General features: G+C 43.2%; 2 protein-coding genes across 11 annotated transcripts; both read left to right on the top strand.

Annotated features, from left to right (window-relative positions):
• The first annotated feature begins 48 nt into the window (after nucleotides 1–48).
• On the top strand, nucleotides 49–3,739 carry LOC6547294 (monoacylglycerol lipase ABHD12). Of its 3 annotated transcripts, none has more exons than XM_001974740.3 (6): nucleotides 49–205; nucleotides 490–574; nucleotides 896–929; nucleotides 1,852–2,059; nucleotides 2,400–2,518; nucleotides 2,579–3,739. In XM_001974740.3, exons 4-6 carry the CDS (start codon nucleotides 1,974–1,976, stop codon nucleotides 3,607–3,609), a joined length of 1,236 nt encoding a protein of 411 aa, XP_001974776.1. In that variant the 5' UTR covers nucleotides 49–205; nucleotides 490–574; nucleotides 896–929; nucleotides 1,852–1,973; the 3' UTR covers nucleotides 3,610–3,739. The 3 variants fall into 3 exon arrangements, with proteins under 3 accessions (XP_001974776.1, XP_015012150.1, XP_026836601.1); XM_026980800.1 differs by having other exon boundaries at nucleotides 55–205; nucleotides 1,857–2,059; XM_015156664.2 differs by lacking the exon at nucleotides 1,852–2,059.
• A 516-nt stretch (nucleotides 3,740–4,255) lies between these two features.
• LOC6547097 (protein enabled) lies at nucleotides 4,256–26,550 on the top strand. Of its 8 annotated transcripts, XM_026979955.1 has the most exons (11): nucleotides 4,256–4,558; nucleotides 4,872–5,013; nucleotides 14,669–14,788; nucleotides 21,731–22,052; nucleotides 22,115–22,347; nucleotides 22,797–23,058; nucleotides 23,205–23,930; nucleotides 23,995–24,153; nucleotides 24,213–24,434; nucleotides 24,491–24,611; nucleotides 24,673–26,550. In XM_026979955.1, the coding sequence occupies exons 3-11, from the start codon at nucleotides 14,784–14,786 to the stop codon at nucleotides 24,699–24,701; spliced, it is 2,079 nt and encodes a 692-aa protein (XP_026835756.1). In that variant the 5' UTR covers nucleotides 4,256–4,558; nucleotides 4,872–5,013; nucleotides 14,669–14,783; the 3' UTR covers nucleotides 24,702–26,550. The 8 variants fall into 8 exon arrangements, with proteins under 8 accessions (XP_026835756.1, XP_015012152.1, XP_026835755.1 ...); XM_015156666.2 differs by having other exon boundaries at nucleotides 4,261–5,013; XM_026979954.1 differs by lacking the exons at nucleotides 4,256–4,558; nucleotides 4,872–5,013; nucleotides 14,669–14,788 and adding an exon at nucleotides 15,644–15,711 and having other exon boundaries at nucleotides 23,208–23,930; nucleotides 24,494–24,611.
• Nucleotides 26,551–26,700: the final 150 nt, after the last annotated feature.

Raw genomic sequence — 26,700 nt, 5'->3', positions numbered from 1 at the left:
TTCACATATATGCGAATTAATCAAGGTAACGCTTAAGCTGTGCCATCACTTTGTGCATCTCTGGTTGTCATCGATAGTCAATAACAACATTGACAGCTGTTCGCCTGAAAATATTCCAAATCGCATTAATTGCTCCAGAAAATAGCGAAATAAACGTTTTCCAAGACCTCTTCCGAAAATAAGAAAAGTTGCTGGCGCGTGAGTGGTAAGTTTAAAAATGTCAATAGTGTTTGTCCCCCAATACAATCCGTAAACAAATTACATAAAAAATGGATGCGCCTGCCAAAAAGGGGGGATGGTGGGTGTTCCCTGATAGGTTAAAGGGATTAGGTGAAGTGAGGGGCTATGACTCCTCACTTCATTTACTTTCCTACCGCTTATTCACACGTATAAAGAAAAGTTATATGAAGCCCGGTTGCTCTTCCTCCACGCGCTACGCCCCTCACTTTACTGAATTTTAATGAGTTTTCTAATTATTATTCTTTTTAGGTCATCATGCTATTGGCGTAGAGAGAAATTTCGATCGAATTCCGTACGCTGTATTTCACCTGACGACCAGAAGCTCTCTTTTCAAGTAAGAGCAATTGCCAATTTATTCGCTAATTGGCCACAAGTGCATGGCATTATTGCACTTATTAAGGAACAAAAAATCTCCCACTTTGCAAGTCGTCAGTTTGTGGAGATACTTTGCTTAAAGCTGGACGCGCGTATCCAATATTTCAAGAATTTCTAGTTAAAATACGGAAATTGTGATTAAATCGCAAACTATTTCCTTTTGATCGATAGGCGATTACCGATAACAGATCTCATTTGTAAAGTTTGGCGGTTCTTTTGATTTGTCTCCCTATCATGATCGACTTATTAATGCTCTCTATCGTTCATTCACTCTTTCCAGTTATGCTCTTCACGCGCCGGCGACAACTCAAGAGGTGTGTTTCTTTGTGTAACTGCGTGTTGTGATCCAATATATACATACATATTTATATATAAGTATATATATATTCGTATAACTGACCATCAGACGAATTTGCTTGCGTAGTTTTTGCTTCCCTAGTTTCCCCGAAAAGTTATGGGCGTTTAAGAATTAGTCACGCTCCAGTAGCGCTCATATCTGATATCATATACCGCCATCATCATTATTGTTGTGTTCTGTGTCCAGTAAGGTGGTTCGGTTTTATTAATAAGTAATTCGGGGATGAGTGAAAGTGATCTTCAGAATACCGAAAATAATTAGAATATTCACATGAATCTTAAATTACATATTTTTTCTCTTATCGCTTAACGATTGTATTATCTTTATGTTAATACTCAAGTTTCGATAGGGTTCAACATTTTTTGTAGATAACGAATCAAAAAACGGAAGTATGCCATATAAAATAGTTTTTGCGTTCTCGCCAACTCAGTCAACAGATGTAAAGCGAAGTGAAAAATTCAAATCAAATTTAATTTAGTGGATTTTGGATTAGTGGATTAGGAAAAATACAGTTAGCTGTTAAATATATACCTAACATGATTCGTAAGTAATTAGTAAGCTGAAGAAACTATAAATTTATATATCAGAGGATTACTTCAGCATGCATTATAGCGGAACCACCCTAGTGCCTGCCCTTTGCTTGCTCATAATAAATGTGTAGTCAGCAGATCACCTAACCACTCACCCACATTGCCACTTTGTCAGTGTTTAACCCCTCTGGTGCAAAGGTCGTTATCCGGAGAAACAGCTACCGGGTCCGGTTCGGTGTTGCATGCGTCCCCTCTGGTGAATCCGTACAGCAAAATATAAAGAAAAACAAATCAAGACAATCTGAATTAACCAACAAACTTATTTATCTCTCTTTTCGCCCGAGAAAGCTCAGCACAAAAAAACGCACAACATCAGTAACATTCAGTGTTAAGTCGCTTTCCCCGATAGAAAGTTATATCGCTAACTATATATTAAGCCGATAATACAGAACGGACGTAAAACATTCACAATGTACGAGACTTATAATTGCCTAAGGTCCGTTTTCTTTGCCACACTCATTCCCGGAACGATCCTACTTAGTTGGCTAACTGGTCTGTAAGTATCTTTGCTCGATTCGATGTTGTGCGCTTGTTTTAACTACTTTTGTAGACTTAACCCGAAACCCATTCTTCTGATTTATAATCCGAACATCGTGACATCGACATTTCTTTCGCGGCTATCGCCGGCTCTGTTCCGATTCCGCTTTTCCGTATATACATATATCCGCTTTGCTTGCAACCCAATTGTATATGCACATATCCCCTGATTCACGACGCTCACATCCGCACCAGCTTGCTCGTCCTTTATGTTGTGTTGTCACTAAGCGCTGTTGTTAGTCCCACCTCCTCAGCCACCCAGTCACCTGTCACCTCTCACCAATTGACATTTTTCGCAGGGTGGGTCTGCGATCTCTGCAAGCTTGTCTGGTGATCTTCTTACTGATCTTCGTCGTCCTGCCCTTGATCTTTCGGTACTCCGTAACATTCCAGCGCGGCATCCTATTTCTGACATTTAGTGAGTATATTCGAAGTTTAGTTATTTCAATATTAATCGAATGTAAATTTCTCATTTTAGTTAAGTATCCCAAAGGACTTGATCTCACCAAGCCGGAGAGCGTGGGACTGTATGCCACACGGAACTTCTACATAACCGTAAAGGATCACGATCAGGACGAGGATGGAGTGCGAGTTGGTGTGTGGCACGTCCTGCCCAGCAATGCAGTGCGTCGTTTTAAGCGCGAGCTGCGCGTGGAGGAGGCAGTGGCCCAGGACCCGGATCAGCAGCTGGAACCTGCACCTGGCAACGAACGTGAGCTGAAGGAGCTATCGCCAGCCATACGGTCTGAATTTCCCGTTGTGCTGCCGGAAAACGAGCAGCTCTTCTATGAGCGATTGCTGCGGATGCCCGGTGGCACTGTGGTTCTCTATCTTCACGGGAACACAGCCAGCAGAGGCAGCGGTCACCGTTCGGAGGTGTATAAGCTGCTGAGGAAGCTCAACTACCATGTGTTCTCCTTCGACTACAGAGGCTATGCCGACTCCGATCCCGTGCCCCCGACGGAGGAAGGCGTTGTGCGCGATGCTATGATGGTGTTTGAATACATAGCCAACACCACCTCCAATCCGATTGTGGTGTGGGGTCATTCCCTTGGCACCGGAGTGGCCACGCATCTCTGCGCCAAACTAGCTAGCCTACGGGAAAGAGCTCCCAGGGGAGTGATCCTCGAAAGTCCGTTCACCAACATTCGGGATGAGATACGCATGCATCCGTTTGCCAAACTCTATAAGAACCTGCCCTGGTTCAATTTTACCATTTCGCAACCAATGTACACCAATAAGCTGAGATTTGAGTCGGATATTCATGTCATGGAGTTCCGACAACCCATCATGATCATCCATGCTGAGGACGACGTTGTAGTGCCGTTTAATCTGGGCTATCGTCTGTATAGGATCGCATTGGATGGTAGAAGTCGAACCTCGGGACCCGTGGAGTTCCATCGCTTTGGGGCGAGCCGAAAGTATGGACACAAATACCTCTGCCGAGCACCGGAATTGCCGGGACTGATCCAAAAGTTTGTGGAGAACTACCGGGACACCGTATACTAGGTGCGATCAACAGGATATTAATTTATGTATTAGACGAATATTCTAATTTAGTTTTTTACCGCAATCACTGACACGTTCCAAATTTTCCGCCCTGTGCAAGCAAATTAAAGCAGTCGAGGAACACGGACCATGTTTTGTGTTTTTGATTTCAGTTCTGGGACAAACATTTTTGTAATATCTATTCTAAAAATAGATATTTGTGACATGCCGAAATAAATCCTCTATTATTACAACTAATATATTAGGTGTCATCTGTAAGATATAGTTGTCGTACCAATTGAATAAAATTCCCAACGATATGATCTCCATATATTTGTGCTTGCTGAGGATCAATAATTACATTTAAAAATTAGGTAGAGTTAGTAAAATCTATTATTTTGAGTCTTGAATTTGATACTTTTGGCTACTTAAGAGAATCAAGTTTACGTCGCGGCTATTAATAATAAGAAACCGCAAACTATGTCGATAAGTTGATTTTAAATTCAAATGCATATTTGAAATAATTTTTAAAATATTAATTGATTACTAAAAATTTCATTAGAATATTATTTATTCAACTGAATCTGCTTTAGTGGACAAGTGTGCCCAGAATGGTCTATGACGCACGGTGGTATTTTGGGGAAACAAGATTTTGAGAGAATTCATGGATGGTCGCGAGCGTTAAAGGTAAATGTTATACCACCATCTGGCCACACTGTCGCGAAAAACGAATCGAAACGGAACGCAAAGCGGACACGGACTGTTTTTTCCGGGGAAAAACGCCGCCTTTCCTTTGATTTGTTTGGTGCTGTCGCGGGAATGACACCGCCAAACGCCAGCGATTAGTTGTGAGTGATTGGATTGAGTAAATAATAATCGCAAGTAACAGAGCACGAAAGCACGAGTAAAGTTCGCATAGTTTTTGGGGAAAAAGGAGCTCATCGAATAGAACATCCTCGGCTCGCGAAAGGTGTGTGTATGTGTGTGCTGGTGTACTGTTATTAACAAAAATCGAGCAATCGCCAAAGTTGAAACTCTATTTTCGCGTCGACAGAGAGAGACGAGAAAAATTGGTGTCTACTCCTTGAAAAGGAGTTTTTCGCTTCTTCATCTCCCCCGCCCGCCCGCTCTCTTTCACTCTCACTCTCTCTCTCCCGCTAACTCACGCTCATAACTGTGTTTGTTTCGGTGTGCGTGTGGTGTGTGTGTGCAATCAAAAACCCGAAAAGAAGTCAAGCATTTTAATTAAAAATCTAAATCACAATTATTTTCTAAACGGCCAGAGACGTGGAAATTGCAATTCGCTCTCTTCCTCGCCTTCTCTCTCATTGCGGGAAACTGAAGAAGAAGAGGCAGCGGAGCAGACGCCGCACACCAATACCAACGCATTTTCGCTGTGGAAACGGAATCAACCAAAATGTTGTGGTAAGTTTTTGTTGCTTTTTCTTTGCTGTTTTTCTGCAAGAATTTATTTTTAATCCAGGAAATGCAGTTGATTTTTTTCGATTTCATCTGCTTTCCATTATAATGATATGCGCTGCTGTTTCATATCCAAAAGCCCCCTGTCTGTTTGCCAATTTCCTCCTGCTGCCTTCTTCTTTAACTGCTGCTTCTTCTTCCTACACAAACACGCCCTTTTTTGCGCACCTCTCCCTTTTCCCTCTGTGTGCGTGCGTGTGTGTGTGCGAGGGCAGTTTTTAGATAGTTTCGCCAACATTTAAATTCGCTTAGATTTGCGCAAATTAAGTGTGGGCCCTTTAAAAACAGCTGTCGCTACTCCGGCTGCTCTTCTTTTGCTTTTTGCCTGCACCCAAAACCTGTTTTCGTTTTGTACAGGGGCGGCTGTGAACTAGAGTTGTAGAGGGGGTATTCCTTTTACATGTTGTTAGAGTAAGGCTTTATAAATAACATATCATTTTAAGGACATTTTAAAACAAACTGGAGTGGTAGTCCAATGTCTTTTGTTAAAAAGCCCCAGATTTTACTGCCTATTTCGTTTGTGGGGGGTTCCAAGAAGAAGAATAAGAAGAGAGGCAGCTGTTCCTTTCCGAATCTGATTTAATTACTTATTTAGCTCCCCTCTCTCGTTCTTCCTCCCATTTGTTGTTGTTACTTCCCTTGTTTTGGCTGCAACTGCACTGCCTCTTCTTCTTTCCCGGGCTTCTTTCGCCGCAAAACAAACAAAAACCTGCCAAATGAAAAGGAGCAGAGGAAGAGAGCGAGGGGCGCGGAGAGAGCGGGCTCCCAAAAAAGAGAGAGAGAGATGCGCAGATTGTGCGGGTGGGGCAGCCTCGATTTTCCTCCTCTTCTTCGTGTTTGTTTGAACTTTAATTTATGCCACAGCTCTCCAGTCGCTGTTTCCACTTCTACTTCACCCTCTTCCCCCATTCCCCGTACCCAGATTTCCCAGCAAACATTCAAATGTCAATGCACCAGCAGCCAACGACAACAGCAACAACAACTACTACTAACCAACCAAGACTGCAAAACTCCTTTAGCCCTGAAATGGCAGCCAACTTTGCCATGACTCATTTTTCGGCTTTTACGCTCGGTTGCCAAATGAAGCGGGCCAAAGACCCGACACAAACAAACACAATGCCACACTCATAGGGCTCAAACCGAAGAAACCCGTTCGCAAATGGGCCGAAAATCAGCGTTTCAGGGCAACCAATTCAATTAAAACCCCAACTTGTAAATTACTCAACATCAAGTTGGGTTATTATGAAAACCATTCCTCGTTGACTACTCACCAACTAAGACTATAGTTTTCTTTTATACTTTATTAACAAAACTACCTCATAGAGAAATGTCTATAACAATCATAAGCAAGCGTTGAATATTGTCCACTGAATAGAATCGTTTCATCCCAAAGCTATATCAAGTTCAATATGCATAGTATTATTATTAAAACCCCGATAGTTTTTCTCGCTTGAATTGTGCGCTGTTTTATGAAATGTTATAAGATTAGCATATCTCGAAGCGCCATATGATAATGGAAGTAGGGGAAGTTCCACTTCAGTTCCAGAAATTTGCATTCAGCTCGCTACCTACTACTTATTCCCACCTCTTTCTTGGCCTACTCTTCGTTACGCTTTTCCCCGTTTCTTTGGGTCTTCCCCATGGGCCAAACCGATTCCAAAACACATGGCCGCATGCAACGCGGATTTCGTAATTGTTGCATTAGAACGGGAAAGGTGTAGCGATAGAAGGAGCGAGAGGGGTGGATGGAGAGCGAGAGAGAAAGAGGGTGTGACGACACAGTTATTTGAACACCGTTAGCCCAGTTTTCCAGCTGCTACTAGATAAGATAAAATACTTAAGCAAACTCCGTCGAATGAAGCGGAAAACAGAACCAAAACACACATGTCCATGTCCTCGCTTTACGATTCGCTTTGGTTAATAACAAACAGATAATGTGCTCCCCCATTTGTAGTTGTTTTTGTTTTTTTTTTGCTTGCCCCATTTCCATTTTATCAGCTTTAAAGTGAATTACAGTCGAACGTCTGAAGATGGATAATTTACTGTAGCAAGTCCTTGAACTTAATCTGCTCGGTTTTAATGCATCATCTAAAGTGACTTTCTGATGCAGAACTTTTTGAGTAACGTAACCATAACCTGTTTTAGGTATCGAAGTTGTACTGTATTTAAAGTGAAATAGAGAGATAGCACTTCTTCTCTTGTTTACATTCCCTTGCCGTTGGTTCTTTCATTTTTTTTTTTTGCATTTTTACGATGACTAAATGTTTGGAACGCAGGGTTTTACGCAAAAGTTCCAGGTATTTGGGGCGGATGCATCGGAAAGAAACTAAAGCGAAAAATACCTTTAAATCTGAATCATCAACTGGCCGCGTCAACTTTACGTTTCTGTGAGTAACCTCGGGTGTCGTATCATTCAGCTTTAGACCCTCAAGCGGAAGACAAAGAGCGAAGCGGAGAGGCTGATATGGTTGTCGATGCATTGACCCCTGAACTCTGAAAGAGATTTTTATGGTGAGCCACCCACATGGATGCCACAACAAATCCAATTAACATTTCCGCATTGTTGTTGCCAAGGCCTGTCCACTTCCACATCCACAACCATTTCCTCCCACTCTCCGCACTCGAGTCATCCAATCCCAACCAATCCATTTCAATTCAGTTCGCATCGGAATCTGAATCTGTGTGTGAGTTATGGAGATGCGGGACCAACATGAAGAGCTACGAATCGAAATCTTGAGACATGCCTCTTCCTCGGCCCGATTCTTTCTCTGCTGAACGAACCGCTAGCTTCCTTCCACTTGGCCAAGGAAATGGCTCGTGACACAGATCTTTTGTCTAATGACTCTATAACTAAAACTCCATGGAACCTCAGCCAGCGATTGCATTGCTATTTTCCAATAAATCAATTGTACACCGAGAAAAATTTCGATCAAAATAAGTAGATATTTTTCTATGAAAGTATTATTTTCCTTACAAACACTTCAGTTATTCCAAATAATCATATTTTGTAAGTAAGTCATAGGAAACATAAAAAAATATGAGATATAGTCCAACTTTGGAATATGATTAATATATTTATTAAGATTCTTTGTGTTAAATCATGTTTCATTATATGTGTTTCTCGCGATGCATTAAATATATTTATTAAACGCCGGCTGCATAATTCATGATCCACAGAAACGGAGACCGGCAAACGGAATCGGATGTGTGGAACGTGTTTGGGTTTTCTCATTAGAGAATACCCCCTTATATGCCCCTCTGCCACGCTGACTAATTAATATCTTTCACTTGGCCGCTTGTTGATTCAACCAATTGTTTTTGTTTATATCTCTGGATTTGTGTGTCTGTTTCGCCTCTTCACAATGTTCTGCGCGAATTCAGGAAATGATTTGATCGGATTTGATTTGATTGGATATTGCTGAAACTATAATGTTTTGCATATGACTCACAGAAACTGAGCTAGACAGATAAAATAATCTTATCTTGATTGGAATTTTATCGCCAGTCATGGGAAATTGCGGGGAAATGGGGGCAGGCAGCTTAAGCGTCGTGTCAAGCGGCAATTAAGTAATAGTTAACGTGGGGAATTAGCGATCCAGACAACAAGAGACAGCTGTCGTCGCAGAAAGCTCGAAAGTAATACAAATATGTACTTTAAGGTCGCTACTTTAGAAATTGTGGTACCCTATAAGTGAAAACACAGAAGAGCACATGACGCTTGTCGAGATAGGAATGTTTATTAAGCTTAAATTCATTATCATAGCTGTTTAATTGCAAGAGTACATATTTGTTGGGAATATTGTTTAACCACATATTCTAACTTGTCCACATAAAAAAGAATTTCTTAAATCTAATAAATCCTTGAAAACCCTTTACTTAAGGGGTACCCAATATGCTATCATCTTATAGAAACTGGACTTGATTCTTTTCAAAGCTTGTTGCAATCGCAACGAGGAAAAGCGTCAGCCAACTCAGATTAAACTTGAACATTCCCATACAAATGCGCACTGTTTGCGAATGCATAAAATACAAATCTGTATATATGTACTTAAGATATATACGAGAGCTATATATGGCATAAATTGCAGATATAACCGGGGCGCAAACTGCACAGATAAGCGGAAAATTCGCAAATGAAATTTCGCTTAAGTGGAAGCTTTCATTGTCTTTCGGATTCTACTGTTGCATTATAATAATGTATGCCAGAAAAATGTAAGCCATGAAATGTGAGTTGCCAGAGAAGTTCTTCTCCTGTCCTGAAGATACATATACATTTAATAAGACCTCCACTGTAGTTGGCCATGGGCATCGCACTTCGTACTTAACCACGTTCTCCTCAAGCTGTTTGGCCTGGTAATTGCTCTGGCGTTTAACCATTTTTTACGGCCTAGATATTTTGCCACAACAAACAGAAAACGGCAAGCAGCAAAAAAGATGAAAAGCCGAGGAATACATGGACCTAGCCCACAGTTTCATGGGTTCCCCATCTTCAGCTCGTCTTCTGGCCCGACTACTACTTCACGCTCTAACGCTTGGCTAGCTGTATATATATGGTCATATATGAACATGTCTGTTTATTTATCCCTCCTTTTGCAGATGCAGTGCCTCAGATATGCGAGCCATATAATTTCTATGAGTTGCAGATTAATTAAAACGAAATTATGTTGTCTGCGGCTAATTTACAATTTACATTTGTTTAAACTGAGTTGAGAGTGGGTTGGAGGAGGCTTTCTCGGTATGAACCGTATTTGGCCAAAAACCATACCAAAAACCATTTCGAACCATAAACAAGAAGTTTATTTTTGGACCCGCTTCTGGGAAATGGTATAAAAAAGAAGCAAAGCAAGAAAATGTTTTGTTGTTCGTTTCAAGGTAAATTACGATGTGAAAATTGATCATGAAAATGTGCGGAGCAAAGCAAAGTGCGCAAAAAATATTGGGTATATCAACAATTTCTGGAATTGAATTCTGTTCTGGCGGCTTTCATGTTGCAAGATCCTCCATCATTGATAAAAGCGAGGCCTCCAGAAATATTTCAGATAAAAGCGTTATCTTCAAATGCGAGTGCTTTTCTCTCGACTCGAAAACGGGAAGTGCTCCACTGATAAATCCTAAATAATAAAGTTGTTGAGGGAATATACTAGCATAAGATTTCTGTTTGCTCCGACTTGGAGGTTACGTAATATTTGTAAATAACTGCCAAAAGTAGTTCAAAAAAGTTCGGAAAGCCTCTAGTCGGATTCAGATCTAAACAACAAGACCTAACTATGTGAAAATAATTATATTAGTGCTGATATCTCCATTGCTTTTTCATCAATCTGGTATGGTGATGGAAACCGAATTCAAATCGAGTCAAAGTTGCAGGCGAAGCTGATTGCAAACTCAATCCCGAGTTTTTTAGACCCACCACAAGTTTCCCCCTTGATACCCTTTTTATAGCCTCCGCACTTTGCTCAATGGAATTGCAAGCACTTGAAGTGCTTCCGGTCTCTCGGTCTTCAAGTCTGAAGTTTCCAGCGTCGGCAAAACAACGAAAACGGGAAATATAAAATGCCAACAACAAAAACACCATCGCCGGGAAGTGGAAAGTGGGTGGGATTTTAGGGCTAGGAGCTGGGATTTCTTTCTTCTTCGTGTTTTCAACTAAAAGCTTCCACTAAACTTCAAATTCGTACGTTTTTTTCTTGCCTTGCTTGCAGTTTTTAAGATGCTTCTTGAGCGGTTTGTGAAATGGCCCACAGGTGGCGTTGCAATCGTCTATCTCGTTTACTCCCTGTATATCCACCTCGCTTTTCCCGCTTCACACATTCCTATCTTCCTGCACAATTTGTAACTTGAACTCTTTTGTTGGCTGCCTTCCCGTTCTGCTTCTATTGTTATTTCTCGCTCAATTGCAGTGACTTTTCCCCACCCATTTTTCTCAGCTTTTTCTCACTTTCCTCCGCCACATTTCTGGATTTTTTGTACCCTTTAAAGGGAGTCTCACTATGCTGGGAATTTCACATATTCTGGATCTTAATTGTTAGATGTTATATCTTTATTATATAAAAGTTCATGTTTAACTTTGCAAAAGGTCAGTTTACAAGGGTAATTTCTTGTCGGGGAACTTTAACTCCTTCAACTAATATTTTCCAAAATCCTCAGTATTAATGTTAGGGTATTTCAATTTCGGTTCGCGTGAGTGTCTTACTCACCCGTTTCCCTTTAGATTATATTATGATTATGATATTTTTATGATGCTCCCCACTTGAACTTTGTGCACCGCCAGCGGATTGTGGAAAAGCCATTGGTGGAAAGGGGGTGGTGGGGGTGGCTTTGGTGGTGCTGCATTGTCACAGAAATTGTGGGCACCACACTCCATTGTGCCAGTGACAGTGTAATAATTTAATAGACTTCCCCTTTGGAAGTGGAAAATGTTTTGACTTGATTCTGTGTTTTTTTTTTTTGTTTTTTTTTATCAGCTAGAGAACACACATTCCTCAAGAACACCGACAGCAACAGACAATTGAATCATTATTCAATAATTATCGCTGACAAGAAAAACAAAAAAAAATTTGCCGCGCTCCATTAACTTTACGCTTTGAAGCAAAACGCCGACCGAAAAAACAACTTGAATGTTTTTCCAAATATGCCAGTTCCACTCCTCGATTTTCCGCCACGAATCAGAGCGAAGATCGATCTACGAATTGAGTTGCAAAGACGATCGGCTGTCCAGGGTTAATTCCTAGAGAGCCACACCCACAATCGAAAGTCACTGACCCACAGAAGTGATTACTTAAAACAAAAGGGGTAAAAACATGCAACAGCTTTGGCAAAATTAATCATTTGTTTAGTACACTTGTATATGTTTTTAATTTGCAGCTACTGCCAAAGGCGAAACACAGAAAATAAAGAAGCCAAGACGAAGCCAAGCTCATGATGATAATGAAATGATGACTTGCCGGTTGGCTAGCCATGTTTTTTGATATGCCTGGGAATTCAGGTCAACGGGAACACGAAGTTTCCCATCCCAAAACTATAGGTCTCATTCTTCTGCGAACCAATCCAATCCATTCCATCCGAAATCATCCATCCATCCATCGATTATCGCCAGCTCCTTTCGCAAATCGATCAATTAGATCTTTCAGCGGGCAAGATCACAAGTACCGAAGTGCGACCCAAATAAGCATTAAAATTGTGCAGTAATTCCATTTGGCCAACACGTGTGCGCACAGGTCCCAAAACCCCAGGCCAAAAGTCCCTACTCGGTAGTCCCGCAAATGAGTGGAAAAAACGCAGACAAAGCCTGGCCCCAAAACCAGTTACCACCATCCAGCTCCAACTCCGAAACACTCCCCTTGGGGCTGAAAAAAAAGCTGAAAAAAGCAGCAGAGGAGACAACAGAAATTACCGCATAAAGCGAGTGGCAAGAAGACAAATGAAAGGGGGAGTTTTGGGGGCAGGAAAAGTTAGCCGGACTTAATGAGGATTCGTTGCGACTTTTATGAGCTGCAAGTGAAAAATGAATGGAGGCACTGAGCCGAAAATACGATTTTTAAACTGAAAATTGTAACTTTGTCAATATATCTATTACATATTATATTACGCATAAAGAAAAAAACCAGTACAATAACTAATAATATACAAACTCAGTATGTGGTATTAGGTGCATCAGTCATGTTAAATTCGCTTTGAAAATTGGCTAAACCATAGTTTTTAGTTACTGTGTAGTAGGTGAAGTGAATTGCATGTTAGGAGTCAAGGGAGAAGTAGGGTTTCTGGGGAAGGAGCGTTGACTCAATGGTTCCTTCTGTGAATAGGACACAATAGTGGCTTCGTTCGGGCTGACAAATTGCTAATATCACGCGAGGAGGGAAATGAGTCAACTCCTAACCCACTGACATCATCGGGAGAGGTGAAAATTCCGGGAAAACGCTTTAAAATGTCTTAAGGAGAGTTACCAAGAGATTCCTAAAATAGAACAGTGGGCTATGGACTAGGAGTGACTGAAATCGTATTCTTGTACTATTACTTAAGGTAAATATTATTGTTCCTTGAATTTGTTTTGGTAAACAATTGAGCTTGTCAACCGATATATGCGCCAGTCACCCTTCAAACCGGGTTAAACATCGAAATTTGAACCGGTAACATCGAGTCACACTGTGTATGAACTCTGATCCCTTGGAGAACTTCCTCCCTTCAAGGCAGAGAGCCATTCTAAAGTGCAAACTCTTGGCCAGGGGTTGCTGTCCCAAACCAGACGAGTCCAAACCACCCTTACCCCACACTTTTCGTATCCTCCCTTTTAGCCGAGTGCCAAATATTTCACTTGTTTTTCATTTCTGGCTCTCCCATGCTCTCTGTTTGTTTTATTTTGTTCGGGTTTTTATTCTGGATAATTGCCCAGGGGCTTAATTTTCGGTGGTGTGTGCTTTTTTTTTGTTTTGGACAGGGGGAAGCGGCACATATGCGCCTACCACCCACCATACCACCGATTTTCCCGCCCACACCTCGATGTTGCCCTTCAATGGCTTTCTGTTGTTTCGGAGTATGCGAAAATTAACTGGTAAAATGTTGGCCCATCAACACAGGGGTAACTCAACATTTTCCAATTAAAAAAGTCACCCAACTCCCACTTCTTTTTTTTTACCTCCTGGTGCAGCAATGTTGCAACACCATTTCCGGGTAGAAAAACATGAAACTACAAGTGCGTGCTTTTGAATGAAGGTTTTTCCAGGCGGAATTCTATGACGTAAGCGGTGGGTTTTTCAGGGGGGAGCGCTTGGCGGAGCGGAATGGGAATGATGGGGAAAAACTAGGTCAAAATTCTTGGGCCAAGATGTTGCCGCGGGGCGTGGCTGCGAGGGGCGCCTAGATCTTCTTTAAAGCGCTGACCTGATTTTTTATCCGTCTCTAAAATGCAAATGCCTCGTTTCATTTTACTTTTGTTTATTGCGGCTTCCATTATGACTTGTGTCTTTTGTCAATGCCCAAAATAATAGAAAGATAGATGGAAAGAAAAAGTCAAGCAATTCGTTTCAGTTCGGTTCTAATACCGAGTTGATTGTTCTGCGCGGGTTATTAATTCATCGGCAGCTTTCACTGCTGCCGATGGTTAATTGATGGATTCTATGCCAGTGCGGTTTTCAAGGTTCCCGAATATCGATTTATCCATGGGAGATATTTTGCGGAACGAGTTTATTACATTTCGACGCCAAGTGCGTTGACCTCTTCTCACAGCTCACTGTTTTTCTTAACCTTTTTTTTGGCTGCTTCCAAAGCAATTGCCTCATTACGCAAATGCCCAATAAACGATGTGGCCAATATCAATTCATGGCCGTTCGGTCAGAAAAAGGACGGGCAGTTCGATTGGTTTCCAATGGAGCAAGCTAAGTGCAAAAGGGGGGTACAACTGCTTTTGCGAACAGCCCTCGTTGGATGGAGGAAATGGGCAAACTGTGCTCGTAAGGAAAAAGGGGGAATATTCGCATTGATTTTCCCACCAAAAGAAATAGAAGTGGTATCTGTGGGATACACGTGTGCCTGCACTTGATTTACGAGCTGTAACCGTAATCGTATCTATATCTGTATATCTGTATCTTCTTCTTTTCCGGTCTTGCAGATCTCACCCTTGAAAAGGCCAAACACTGGAAGCGAATTTTCCTCCACAGCAGAAAACCGAAGAGAAACGTGAAAGCTGAAGCAGCAGCTAGGAAAACAACGGAAACCAAATTGCAATGACGTAAGTTTACACGACCAGAACATTTGACAGTGAATAGATTCAATCACTTACTTACGTATCCGCCAGATACAAGTTATGTTGTCAATCGCTTGTGAAGGACATTTCAATTAGGCAAACGACAATTTCTGACTTTCATTCAAATTGAGTTCAATTCACATATTTGCTTCGCATTTTCTGAAAGTGTGATTGCCACCTTAAAAGTGTTTCTCTATGACATTTGTGGGTACAACTTTTTGGCAGAAAGTTGCATACTATTTATAAGTTAGTAATCTAAATAATAAATAAATGTTAGGCATCGGATATTTTTTATTTTCGTGTTCTCCATCGAAATTGCATGCTTCTGTTACTTCGTTTTTTTGTATTAATAATCAAGAGACAATTTTATGCTTTTATTCAATTGAGTTGTAATTCCCTGGCCTTCTCCATAACTTTATTTACTTGACACCTCAAAATTGATGACTGCGAAATTTATGGGTCGACCTTTTTGGAAGCTCATTTGCCAGAATTTATGGCTTACCCAAACCCAGTTCCTTGGGCATGGGGGGTTAATTTTCGGAAAGTGGAGCAGCTAGCTGCTCGCTTATTAATCCCCATAATTTGTTTGGTCTAAAAGCGGGGTGCGGCTTCCCATTTGGGGAGTTTGCTTGCTGAAAAGCTGGTAGAACACCATCCCCTTACGATAAATGAATTGTGAATAAGCAAAAACGTTGCAAGTTTGCGTTTATTTAGTTTTTCTGCCGCTTTTTTTTTGGGCGTGTCATCATTAAAATGTTGTCTCCAAGGAAATCCGGTCAGCTTACCCAGCGAGTGCTTTAAACTTAATTTGTGCGCAGTTTTTCCCCTGAATTTGTCCAGTTGAAATTCCGCCGCTCAATGGGTAACATTTGTCCCACGGAGCCGCTCGATGGAAGTCTTCCGAATAGGTGAGGAGCAGATGCATCTGGCGCCTGCTTATTAAATGCGTCTGTTTCTATCAGTGAAGTGCTCCCTAATTGCAGTACCATAATTGCCGGCTTATCGAGTGCATTAATCAAATCGAATTTCAGTAAAAGAACCGTTTTCGAAAAATCCAAAATCCCCCAAGAAAACTTCCTCTGTTTACCGGTACAAAATCAAACGAGTTCTGAGTTTACCCGGGCATATTTGTGTTTGAGTTTAAGTCACCACGAATGTGGATATACATACGTAAATATGAGTGGCTCGTCGGAATCCGAAGCTAATCCTTTTGGCTTCGAGCTTGATTGAAGTCGGTTTCCATAAGCTGAATGGATCCCAACATATCGTCACCTGTGCCCGTGGATAAGAAGGTCTGCGATGAGGTGCTGCAGTGTGACCCAAATCCGGGCTTTTGTCAGGCTTTATGAGTGACTAGCGGACTGAGAAAAAAGCTGGTGCACAAACAGGATATCTTGAAATTAATTGTTAAGAGAAGTGAATGGCATCATCGTTAGGTTGTATATTTCAGCTTGAACATTCTCAAGCGTAAACAAGTTTGTTTAGAACTTCCTTTCTGAAATTTTTGTTTGCATAGGTACAGAAAAAAGAATATAACAAAGCATATAAACATTCTTGCAAAAACGCTCTATTTCCCAACACCATAATTAGGTGTCTATGGCAGAAGACACATAATTTAGAAAAATGTTAGAACCGCGTGAGCACAGCTTTTCTCCCAGTGCAGCCGGGGCAGGAAGCGCTCCTCCCGTGACGAGTTCATCGCGCAGTGATATTCGATATTGATTGAGACCCCCACTTGTCCCCCAGCTCCTCTCGATGTTTGCCATGGGCAAACTGTTTTGCGTCTCCTGACTGCCTGGCAACCTACTTTGTGACTCCGCTGCTCACATGTGTGGGCCCTGTTTGTTTTTATGCTTTTTTTTTCAGTCCGCTGTCTGCCTGCGGGTCTTTATGGACAGCCATATGGATTATAGTACTCGCACTCGTAGTGCCCCTTGGAAAGAATATTTAGTTGCCAAATCATTTAAGCCGCGGCACACGCTCTGGTCCAAAAAAATCTAAAATCCGAACTGAACTGAACTGAACCATTCTGACAGAGCCATTAAAGCTAGCCGGTAATCGGTTGGCTCAAATCAGAGATCGGTGAACCACCAACAGCCACTACACAACCACTTACAATGGGCCACAATAATGTTAATTGGAAATTACGTTTAGGAATTGTTGAGGGGCAAGAAACCGAACCAAAATGAAACATAAGCCAGCCAGACAGAAACAGAAACAGCGGCTCAGATCTCTGGGAGTTGAGTGCTCCAAGTTGGGATAGACAATGTTGTATATGAATTTTTCATAACATGCTACAAGCTGGGCTCCAGGTTTTCCACCCCCCTCGTTTCCCGCCGCAGTCGCCGCTTTTCGCCGCCAAAGAACAGTTGAAATGGAGGAAACAAAAAGCGCAGTGGGGAAAAAAATACTTGTAATAGTCACTCGAGGGGGAAATATAAATTATTGAGCTCGTTTCTTAAGTAATTATCGCACTGACGGACGGAACCAACTCACTGAATCACAAACACTGACCGAATGACTAACTGGCGGATGGAGAGACTGACGAACTGGTTAAACGACGGTCACGAGACGTCGGCGAGGCTTCAAGATTGCCGTCAGAAATGCCCCAGGCGCAACTTTGTAAGTTTCCAGGGCTTATCGCATACCCTGCAATGCTGCATGAGAAAATTACGAAGGAACTTGCACCACTTTAAATCGTTAAGAGATGATTTAGAATGATCTATTAGCAGGCACTTACTCCACACTCCACTCCATAATTGTATCTCAGTTCGAAGTATGCTTCTAGTCATTTTTAGGATCTACCAATCCTTTTAATGCTTGAAATGCAAGAGTTTACATTATGTTTGGAGTATCAAAATAAAAACGCCTCTCTAAAAACATAATCATCCGAAATCGTGTAAAAAGAGAACGTTTCTTCACAATAGGTTCTATGCAGACTACTTCCCCTGGTCTTTTAATTGTCATGCCATTTGGGGATCGGATCGTCTGCAGCGACTGTGAGCCAGGCTGTGGTCTCCATCTACCTGGCCATTATGCTCGGTTCCCAGCTCGGGGTCACTCCAGCTGAACAGCCATAGCACATCTCATCATTTCTCATTATTTTATTGACTTTGAAGTGTAATTATTTGCCTTTTAGACGAATTCAAAGCGCAGCAGCCGCTAAAATGAGAGGAAAATACAGATTGTGAGCCGATACTCAGTTTCTCGCTCACGTCTTTTCTGCTCATTCGCCTTAAGATATTTTTTTTCTCGGCTTTTGTTTGTCTTGGCCTCGACTGAGCGACCGTTTCGGTCTCCGAGACTCTGAGACTCAGTCGCGATCTCGGTCTGGATCTTGGATTTAGTCTCCAGCGGGTCTTGAGTGCGTTCAGACGTGTGCAGCAGAGATCTTGGAACGCCGAACGGCGAATGGTGATCGGTGATCGGTGATCAGTGACCAGTGACCAGTGGGCAGAGAGCGAATAGCCAAGATTCAAGAGCCTAGGCAAACATAAATTCAATACATCCGATCCGACCGTTCGGTTTCATAGTGTGCTTAAGTGTGGGATCGATCGTGGGATCTGATTAGTGTCTGCGACGCCTCTGCAAATATTGGCCAACGGTTAATGGCCATGAAGAAGCTCTATGCGAAGACCTCGTTCACCAGCAAGAAGCCATCGAGTGCCGCCAATTCCTCGCCGATATTGGCCTACCACCACCACCACCAACAGCAGCTGCAGCAGCAGCCGGGCAATGGCATATGCGAGTTCCAGGTGGCACCTGGTCACTCCGGCGAGCTGATACGCCGCAGCCAGAGTATGCACCACAAGTTGTCGCCTCCAGTCGGGGGCTTGGGCTCCAAGTCGGAGTACTACAGCATAGAGGAGCTGCAGGAGCTGGACTTGCTGGACTATCGTCATCCCATGTACCATCACTACCAGCAGCAGGAGCTGAGGCAGCGCTACCACGAGCACGAGCAGTTGGTGCTGCAGTTACCCAAGGCTAGTCCAAAGGCAGGACCCATCTACGAGGCACCGCAGAGATCTCAGCAGCAGCAGCAGGATCAGATGTTGTATGTACCAACGGCAACTCAAAGAGATTCACCAAGTGCAGCCACATCGATAGCCAGTTCATCTACCCTAACTTCGTCCCCATCCTCCTCTTCATCTCTGATCTTTTCCACTTTGCGCAAATGCGTTTCGCCCTCGAATCCCTCGGTGAATCCGAACCCACCCTCGAAAACTCAACCCTCCAAACTGGGCTGCTCCATGTCGTTTTCAATTAGAACGACAACGGCAACAGCAGCAGCAGCGGCAGCATCAACACTATCGACACAACAACCACATCAGCAGGCACAGCAGCAACACAAGCAACATCTCTATAGCAACATACATCATTATCTGATTCGACAACAACAGCAGCAGAAACAACACCACACATTACAACGTCGCCATAATTCGGTCAAAGATAAATTCATTGGGGGCATTACAACGATTTTTGCGTATGTGTAACCCACTTCCCTAAGCGTCTGTCCTTGGGTTCTGTAGTAATCCCCTATTTCCCCCACTTTTCTCCACTATATTTCCCCAATCTCAGCACGTAGTACTTGGCCCTGGACTTTTGAATGCGTCTTTCAGTTTGACAGCCGCTTGGTGCGATCGTTCGTAAATCAAAGAACTTAAATCTTGACGCCACAAAGCAGCATTCGTCGTACTCTCCGTTTAATCATAATTATAATTTAACGCCAATTAAGCTGGAAAACGCTAGCGTGTGCACACGAATCTGCATCTTGCACTCAGCTGCAGTTTCAAAACTTCAGCTTAACGCACGAATAAATCCCCAAGGCATGGAAAATTTCACCTGCCACATATTGAAAACGCTATCAAAGCGATTTTCCAGTGGCTCAATTATAGGCATACCCTCAGCATCCCATTTAAAAGGCCATTTGCGGGGCACATTTCGATTTTCATTTGGGTTTTCCAGTCAGCTGCACAGCGCAAAAAAACGATTAAGACGCAGTTTGAACTGAATTATTTAATTGCTCTTATATTATGGTAAATATAATAATCGTTTCATTTTACGGTTTAGTCATCGCTACTTCAATTCATTTCCAGCCATTTACTATCTAATGTATTTAAAAACATATTCAATCGTAAGATAGTAGCTTAAATTTTGGAACTAGCACGTTTATACGTGTAAAATCGAATAAATGCATTTATTTCTGAATGGAGCAGTAGTGAGTCACAAAATGCATTACTAATTCCAACTACTGAACTAATTTTACAGCCCAGCAAGTTGAAATGTACATGTGCATTAAAGTTGTTAAAAAGAGTACAACACTTTTACCAATGGCAATGTTTCTGATCATTCCGACTTCCTATAATTATATTTGGATATGTAGTATCCAATTTATGAGATTGAAATCGATTCGATTGTAAAAACAGAAATTCAAAAAACTGATTGACCGCTATTGTTTCGCTGTTTCTCAGAGTGTGCAGAAAAAACTTCACTTTCGTTGCCACGAGTTTCGATGCAAATCAAAGCGGACAGGCTCATAAGACTTGGCTACGATCTGTCGCTGGTTGGTGGTTATATAAGGCCCTGAAACGGCGCACAGCTGTGCCAGCCAGACTGCGCACTCGGATTCGGATTCGGATTCGGATTGAGATTCGTCCGTCTGTCCGTCGAGCGGACGGCGATCTGCGCACTCCATTTAAGTGCAAAACTACTTGCGGCTTTTGGCCGGGCCAAGTCTGAGGCGAGAATTCTGCAGACTCGACTCGTTTGGCTTGGCGGCTGCTCTCCGTCATTATCTCTCTGTCCCCCAGTAACACACAACTCGGAGCAACTTGGAGCAACTCGGGGCAACCCAGGCAACTTGAAGCGTTGCAGGCTAGCAAGAAAAAAGAAGAAAAAAACGGAGCCATAGGATAGAAAGAACACGGAGCCAAGTTGAGCAAAAGGCAAGCCAACTCGTCATCGCCTTTGCATTTTTCCAATGAAGGCGTTCATTTGTTGCTGGCCATGTTTACTTCTCTCGCTGACTTTAATTGTCAACTGAGTGTCCGGGGGAAAAAATGCTAAAGGTTGAGCGCATACACACGTTCATATTAGAACTTTCATTAGAATCATTTAATCGGTCCGTGCGACTCGAGACGATCATCTAGCTGGATGACAGGTGTGCGCGCATACAAAGAAATGCATTGCACTTCCTGTCCTGGAACTGGTGGGATTACTGGACTGGTGGGGGGTACAAGGCATAGATCAAAGCCCTTACTCGAATCGTGTGAAAAGTCTGGAAGACCACAGTGGACTGAAGTGCAGTGGAATGGGTTTTCAAGGGGAAGCACTATAGAGCCGATCTAATGATCTGAAAACGATTGCTCACTGCGACATTCTTTCTGGGAAGCCCTAATCGAGTCCAAGAAGTTTATGACGGAAAATCGATTTCTTTGAACACATATCTAACATAAAATATATAGTATCTTTATGCTGAAAATACTTTGACATGTCGCTATTTTTAAAGCCAATTTGTTCAGAACTTTACTGCCAATCAAACGACTGCCATAAACAAAATCGTATCTTTTTTTGAACTCGTTTAGTGCAAATAATAAAGTTGCCAAGTTTGGCTATATTGTTAGCACAACTTCCGTTTCGATTCCCACGATCTTTTGGGCCTTTAAAGAGCTATTAAAAGATACATGAAGAGGCGAAAATGAATGTATGTTGATGGTATTGAACTGTAAGAAATCAAAATGGAAATGCTATATATGTTTCTCGCACATTTTCTTATCTTCCTCTCAAGGCAATGGCTATTCCCTATAATCAACTTTAGCAGGAACTTCTTGAAGTGTTTTTTCCACATCATTTCCATACACATTCGAGCTTCCTACATACCATTCAAATGACCCAACTAACCACGATATCTACATTTTTTCCTTGCAGTGAGCAGAGTATTATTGGGGCGCGGGCCTCTGTGATGGTGTACGATGACAACCAGAAGAAGTGGGTGCCCTCGGGCAGCTCGTCGGGATTGAGCAAGGTGCAGATCTACCACCACCAGCAGAACAACACGTTCCGGGTGGTGGGCCGAAAGCTGCAGGATCACGAGGTGGTCATCAATTGCTCCATTCTGAAGGGACTGAAGTACAACCAGGCCACGGCCACCTTTCATCAATGGCGCGATTCGAAATTCGTCTACGGCTTGAACTTCTCGAGCCAAAACGATGCGGAGAACTTTGCAAGGGCCATGATGCATGCCCTGGAAGTGAGTATATCTTCGGCAAACCAATCTGTTATCATTCGCTAATATCTGAATGACTTTCTCAGGTGCTCAGTGGTCGCGTGGCGAACAATCCAGGTGGACCGCCCACAAATGGCAATGGCTATGAGGAGGACATGGGCTATCGCACGATGACCAGCGAGGATGCAGCCATTCTGCGCCAGAACAACAGCATAGGTGGGCACGTCACGCCCTCGGCCCAGACGCCCACCTCGCAGACCAACCAGAACAACATCCCCCAGAGCCCGCCGACGCCCCAGGGTCACCATCGCACCAGCAGGTAGGCCACATTTCCATTAATTGTGTTGGATACGGCATGCTCATTGCAATGGAAAACCCGATTAGCTTAGGCTCGATAGATGTAACTATTCAAGAAATATTTAATTTTATGAGAACAAGCGGTAAAGTCATTAGTACACGTTAGTCGGAACATCACTTTTCTTTGAACATTGTAAGCAGAAAATCCGTGGTTGTTATAAATCAATCCCAATCCTAAGATCAAGAGTTTCGTAGTAGAATGAAAACGGCAAAGCATTTGCTAATTAGTCTGCAGATAAATATTCATTACCGAGCATTATTCGATTGCGTAAGTTAGGAACAATGTATTTGTCATCTCACGCATGAGCAGTAGCTTCCAACTCTTTTGTGCGAGTTCGTGTCTCATCGCTCATATCATTGATATCATTGATCCATCCCCATCCCACGCCGAACCTTTGCTCACCCAAAAAGGAATTCCCTCAGCGCCCCACCGGCACCACAGCCCCAACAGCAGCAGCAGCAGCAGCAGGCGCAGCAGATGGGTCAGCCGGGATCCCACTACGGACCCACTGGCAATGGACCCACTTCGAATGGCCTGCCCCAGCAGGTGAACTCACAGATTCCGCCGGCACCGCAGCAGCAGCCGCAACAGCAACAGTTTCAGCAGCAGCAGCAGCAGCAACAGCAATATCAGCAGATGGTCCAGGTCCAGGCGGGCTATGCGCCTTCTCAGGTGAGTTGCTGGATGCTCTATAGCCTTACCCCGTCCCATTTTCCTCATGCGGTATTTCTGTTTCATTTCATTGGCATATTGGCATATTGGCTTGATCCTGAATCTGAATCTCCTGAAAACCCCGACACACCACCACACCCCAACAGCAGTATCAGCAACCCCACTACGTGCTCTCCAATTCTAATCCCAATCTAACTGTGCACCAATACCCGTCACAGCAGGCGCAGCAGCAGCCGCCGCAAGCGCCACAGCCGCCGCTCCAGAACGGTGGAATGTACATGGTGGGCCATGGTCATCTTCCGAGCTCCGCGAGCGCCAACAGTGTTGTGTACGCCAGCCAGCAGCAGATGCTGCCGCAGGCGCATCCACAGGCACCTCAAGCGCCGGCGATGCCAGGTCCGGGCTACGGAGGTCCACCAGTGCCTCCGCCCCAGCAGCAGGCAGAGAATCCGTACGGACAGGTACCCATGCCGCCGCCAATGAATCCGTCGCAGCAACAGCAGCCAGGTCAGGTGCCTCTAAACCGGATGAGCAGCCAGGGCGGTCCGGGTGGCCCACCGGCTCCTGCTCCGCCGCCGCCACCACCCAGTTTTGGGGGAGCTGCTGGAGGAGGACCACCGCCGCCAGCCCCGCCACAGATGTTTAACGGCGCACCGCCGCCGCCAGCCATGGGTGGCGGACCGCCGCCGGCTCCGCCAGCACCGCCAGCCATGGGCGGCGGTCCACCGCCAGCACCAGGCGGCCCAGGGGCACCACCACCACCACCTCCGCCGCCGGGATTGGGAGGAGCGCCTAAGAAGGAAGATCCCCAGGCAGATCTCATGGGCTCACTGGCCTCCCAGCTGCAGCAGTTTAAGCTCAAAAAGAATAAGGTACCATTTAAATTTAATTGATTTATGCATCTTCACTAAACTTTGTGTATTCCCCATTTTGTAGACCACCACCTCAGCTCCGGAGAATAGCGGCAGCAGCACCTCCAGCGGAGGCAGCGGCAACTATGGAACCATCGGACGAAGCTCTAATGGCATGGCCTCCATGATGGACGAGATGGCCAAGACGCTGGCACGACGACGCGCCCAAGCAGAAAAGAAGGATGTGAGTCAACTTGCTTACTTCTTCCATATCCATTATCTTAACTGGTTCGAATTTTGCAGCCCGATCCTGAAGCCGAGGTAAAGAGACGACCCTGGGAGAAGTCCAACACACTGCCCCATAAGTTGAGCGGCGGAGCAGGCAGCGGATCGGCTGGAAATGGTCACGAGGGAGCGAATGGAAACTCGGGCGGCGCTGGAAGCAACACAACGAACAGTGGCGGCGAGTCCCCGCGACCCATGCGCAAACGTTTCGGTAGTGCCAGCGAAGAGACCATTCTCAAGGTGGGTGATGCCGACCATATAGTCGCATTAGAGGTCTATAACCTTTATCCCTAAAGCAGGTCAATGGCGATGGCCTGTCGTTGGCGCTTTCCAACGGCGACTTGGACACACTGAAGGCTGAGATTGTGCGCGAAATGCGGCTGGAGATCCAGAAAGTCAAAAACGAGATAATAGATGGTAGGTGCTATAAGCCTAGGAAGGTTTTCAATGGACACTGATTTTCCATCCACCCTTACAGCTATCAAATCGGAGTTCAATCGCAGATAGATCAAAACGCTGCCACGATAAACGCGAACGTGTACCAGGCTCTATCCAACTCACACCACTGCTGTCGTCCGTAAAAGGACGAAGATCAGGATCAGAATCATGAGGCTGGAGAGGAGCAGGAGCCGGGCGTGTAATGTATTCGATGATCGAAGCTCGCAACATTGCCAGAATGTTGACGATCGATCGACGAAGCGATGGCATGTGCATAGGCATAGATACGCATATTTATGATGCATTTGCTCTAGGTTAACACAAACATCTAGGCTAACACAAACACACACACAAAGATACCGAGAAAGAGAAGAAATTTAGTCAAAGTAATTATATTTTAAAGGGAAGAACTGCTTACCGACTTCTATAAGTTATGTAACTAACTCTGTTGTACATTATTTTGCATAAGTCTATAAGCCAATTTTAGTGTGAGAACAAGAGAATTGCTTGCAATGTTCGGTATATCGTAATCCCCCCTCTTTTTCGTTTGTTTTCCATACCCCACCTTTATCTATTAGTTTGTTATGCTCGCCGGGATTTTTCTATTGTTTCGTACAAAAAAAATCAAAAATGAACAACGTTTGTAATTATACATAGAACGTATCTCTCTAAACACAGCCACAAAAACATGCATATATATATGGTTTAATATATATGGACTACTCATTAACCTAACCTAAAGGGAACTAGTATTACGACTCAAAACGATACAAAAACAATTCCACGAACGTCATCCATCAAAGCTCCTGAAAAAATGGCAAAACTCCACGCATTTCCTACAACAAAACCACAACATTTTCCTAAGCACACGATCTCATACGACTCAATTTAAGAACCAGCAAGTCTTCAGTAAATCAGAAACATAAACATAAACAAAAACAGTTCAAAGCGGAATTGAGCGTGGTGTTCAGGACTCAGATTTAGCTCGAGCAACTTAGCATTAGTGTCACACGAATAATTACTGCGATCCAGCGATCTATACGATCTATACAGCGAAATTAGAAAGCTAAATTAACAATCGACTGCTGCGTATTATACATATTAATAATACTTATAAATATATAAAGGAACGCCCATAAATATTGTACACTCCCCCCAGACTCGGCGGAAATGCCGCTCCTGAACATATGCGTACCAATTCAACTTCCATATACGACTAAGACTAAATAGCGAAATTATTGAATGATAGCAGGCCAAGCAAATCGGAAAAAGGTGGATCAGACAGCGGGAAGAGGATGGTAGGATGGTAGGATGGTGGGACGGTAGGAAGGACTCGAGGCAGGAGCAGAAGAAGGATAAAAAGAGAGTTTAGTTCTTAAGCATAACGAAGTGAAATTGTTTATTAAGTGGACAAAAATTTATTTATACTGAAAAGTGAGAGAGAGAGAGTGGTAGTTGTGTATAATTCGAATACATATATACATTTTAATTTTTTGTAATTTAACAATAATTTATATTGACTGTGCGAGGTTGCGTCGATATATGATTATATAGAGTATATGAAATACCTAGTTATATGGCGGCCACACACACGGTCCGGTGTGTATGTAAATGTTATGATTTTTGTATTTTTATATATGATCTTTGCATTGCAAAAACAATGGAAACAATTTAATATTAAACACACGTAAACTATTTTAAACGAAGCAAGTGAAAATCGATGCGCCTTGCAGTGGGCGCAACTTTTTATGTATTAAATTAAATATATTATACACTTATATACAACCAGAATATTCAATATACATACAAGAGATGAGGAAACGATGTAGCAGCCAGCATTGACTCGAGATCAAAATATATATTAAAAATCAGCAACGGATTCACTTAGATCGGTAAGGGGCGTAAGTTATAAAGCGGCGGCGATCGGGAGACGAAATAGGAGCGCAAAAACATTATATGCATATTCAACAAAGAACGTAAAGTGAAATAAACAGCAACGTTTGTATGTAAAAACCCCACACTTGTTTAAATTTTCTACATTTTTGGTGCAGTTCAACTATACAGCGGC

This window comes from Drosophila erecta, unplaced genomic scaffold, assembly GCF_003286155.1.
Source record: "Drosophila erecta strain 14021-0224.00,06,07 unplaced genomic scaffold, DereRS2 tig00000092-arrow-pilon, whole genome shotgun sequence".
NCBI lineage: Eukaryota > Metazoa > Arthropoda > Insecta > Diptera > Drosophilidae > Drosophila > Drosophila erecta.
The sequence above is the reverse complement of the archived record's forward strand: the minus strand, read 5'-3'. Positions and strand labels throughout refer to the sequence as shown.

Bases quoted from the DNA above. Each gene is read 5' to 3' on its own strand.
- LOC6547294 (XM_001974740.3), top strand. From the start codon at position 1,974: ATGTACGAGACTTATAATTGCCTAAGGTCCGTTTTCTTTGCCACACTC. The intron at 2,060-2,399 runs GTAAGTATCTTT...CATTTTTCGCAG, and splicing joins CTTAGTTGGCTAACTGGTCT to GGTGGGTCTGCGATCTCTGC. The intron at 2,519-2,578 runs GTGAGTATATTC...TTCTCATTTTAG, and splicing joins CATCCTATTTCTGACATTTA to TTAAGTATCCCAAAGGACTT.
- LOC6547097 (XM_015156667.2), top strand. From the start codon at position 18,412: ATGGCCATGAAGAAGCTCTATGCGAAGACCTCGTTCACCAGCAAGAAG. The intron at 22,348-22,808 runs GTAGGCCACATT...GAATTCCCTCAG, and splicing joins GGTCACCATCGCACCAGCAG to CGCCCCACCGGCACCACAGC. The intron at 23,931-23,994 runs GTACCATTTAAA...CCCATTTTGTAG, and splicing joins TTAAGCTCAAAAAGAATAAG to ACCACCACCTCAGCTCCGGA.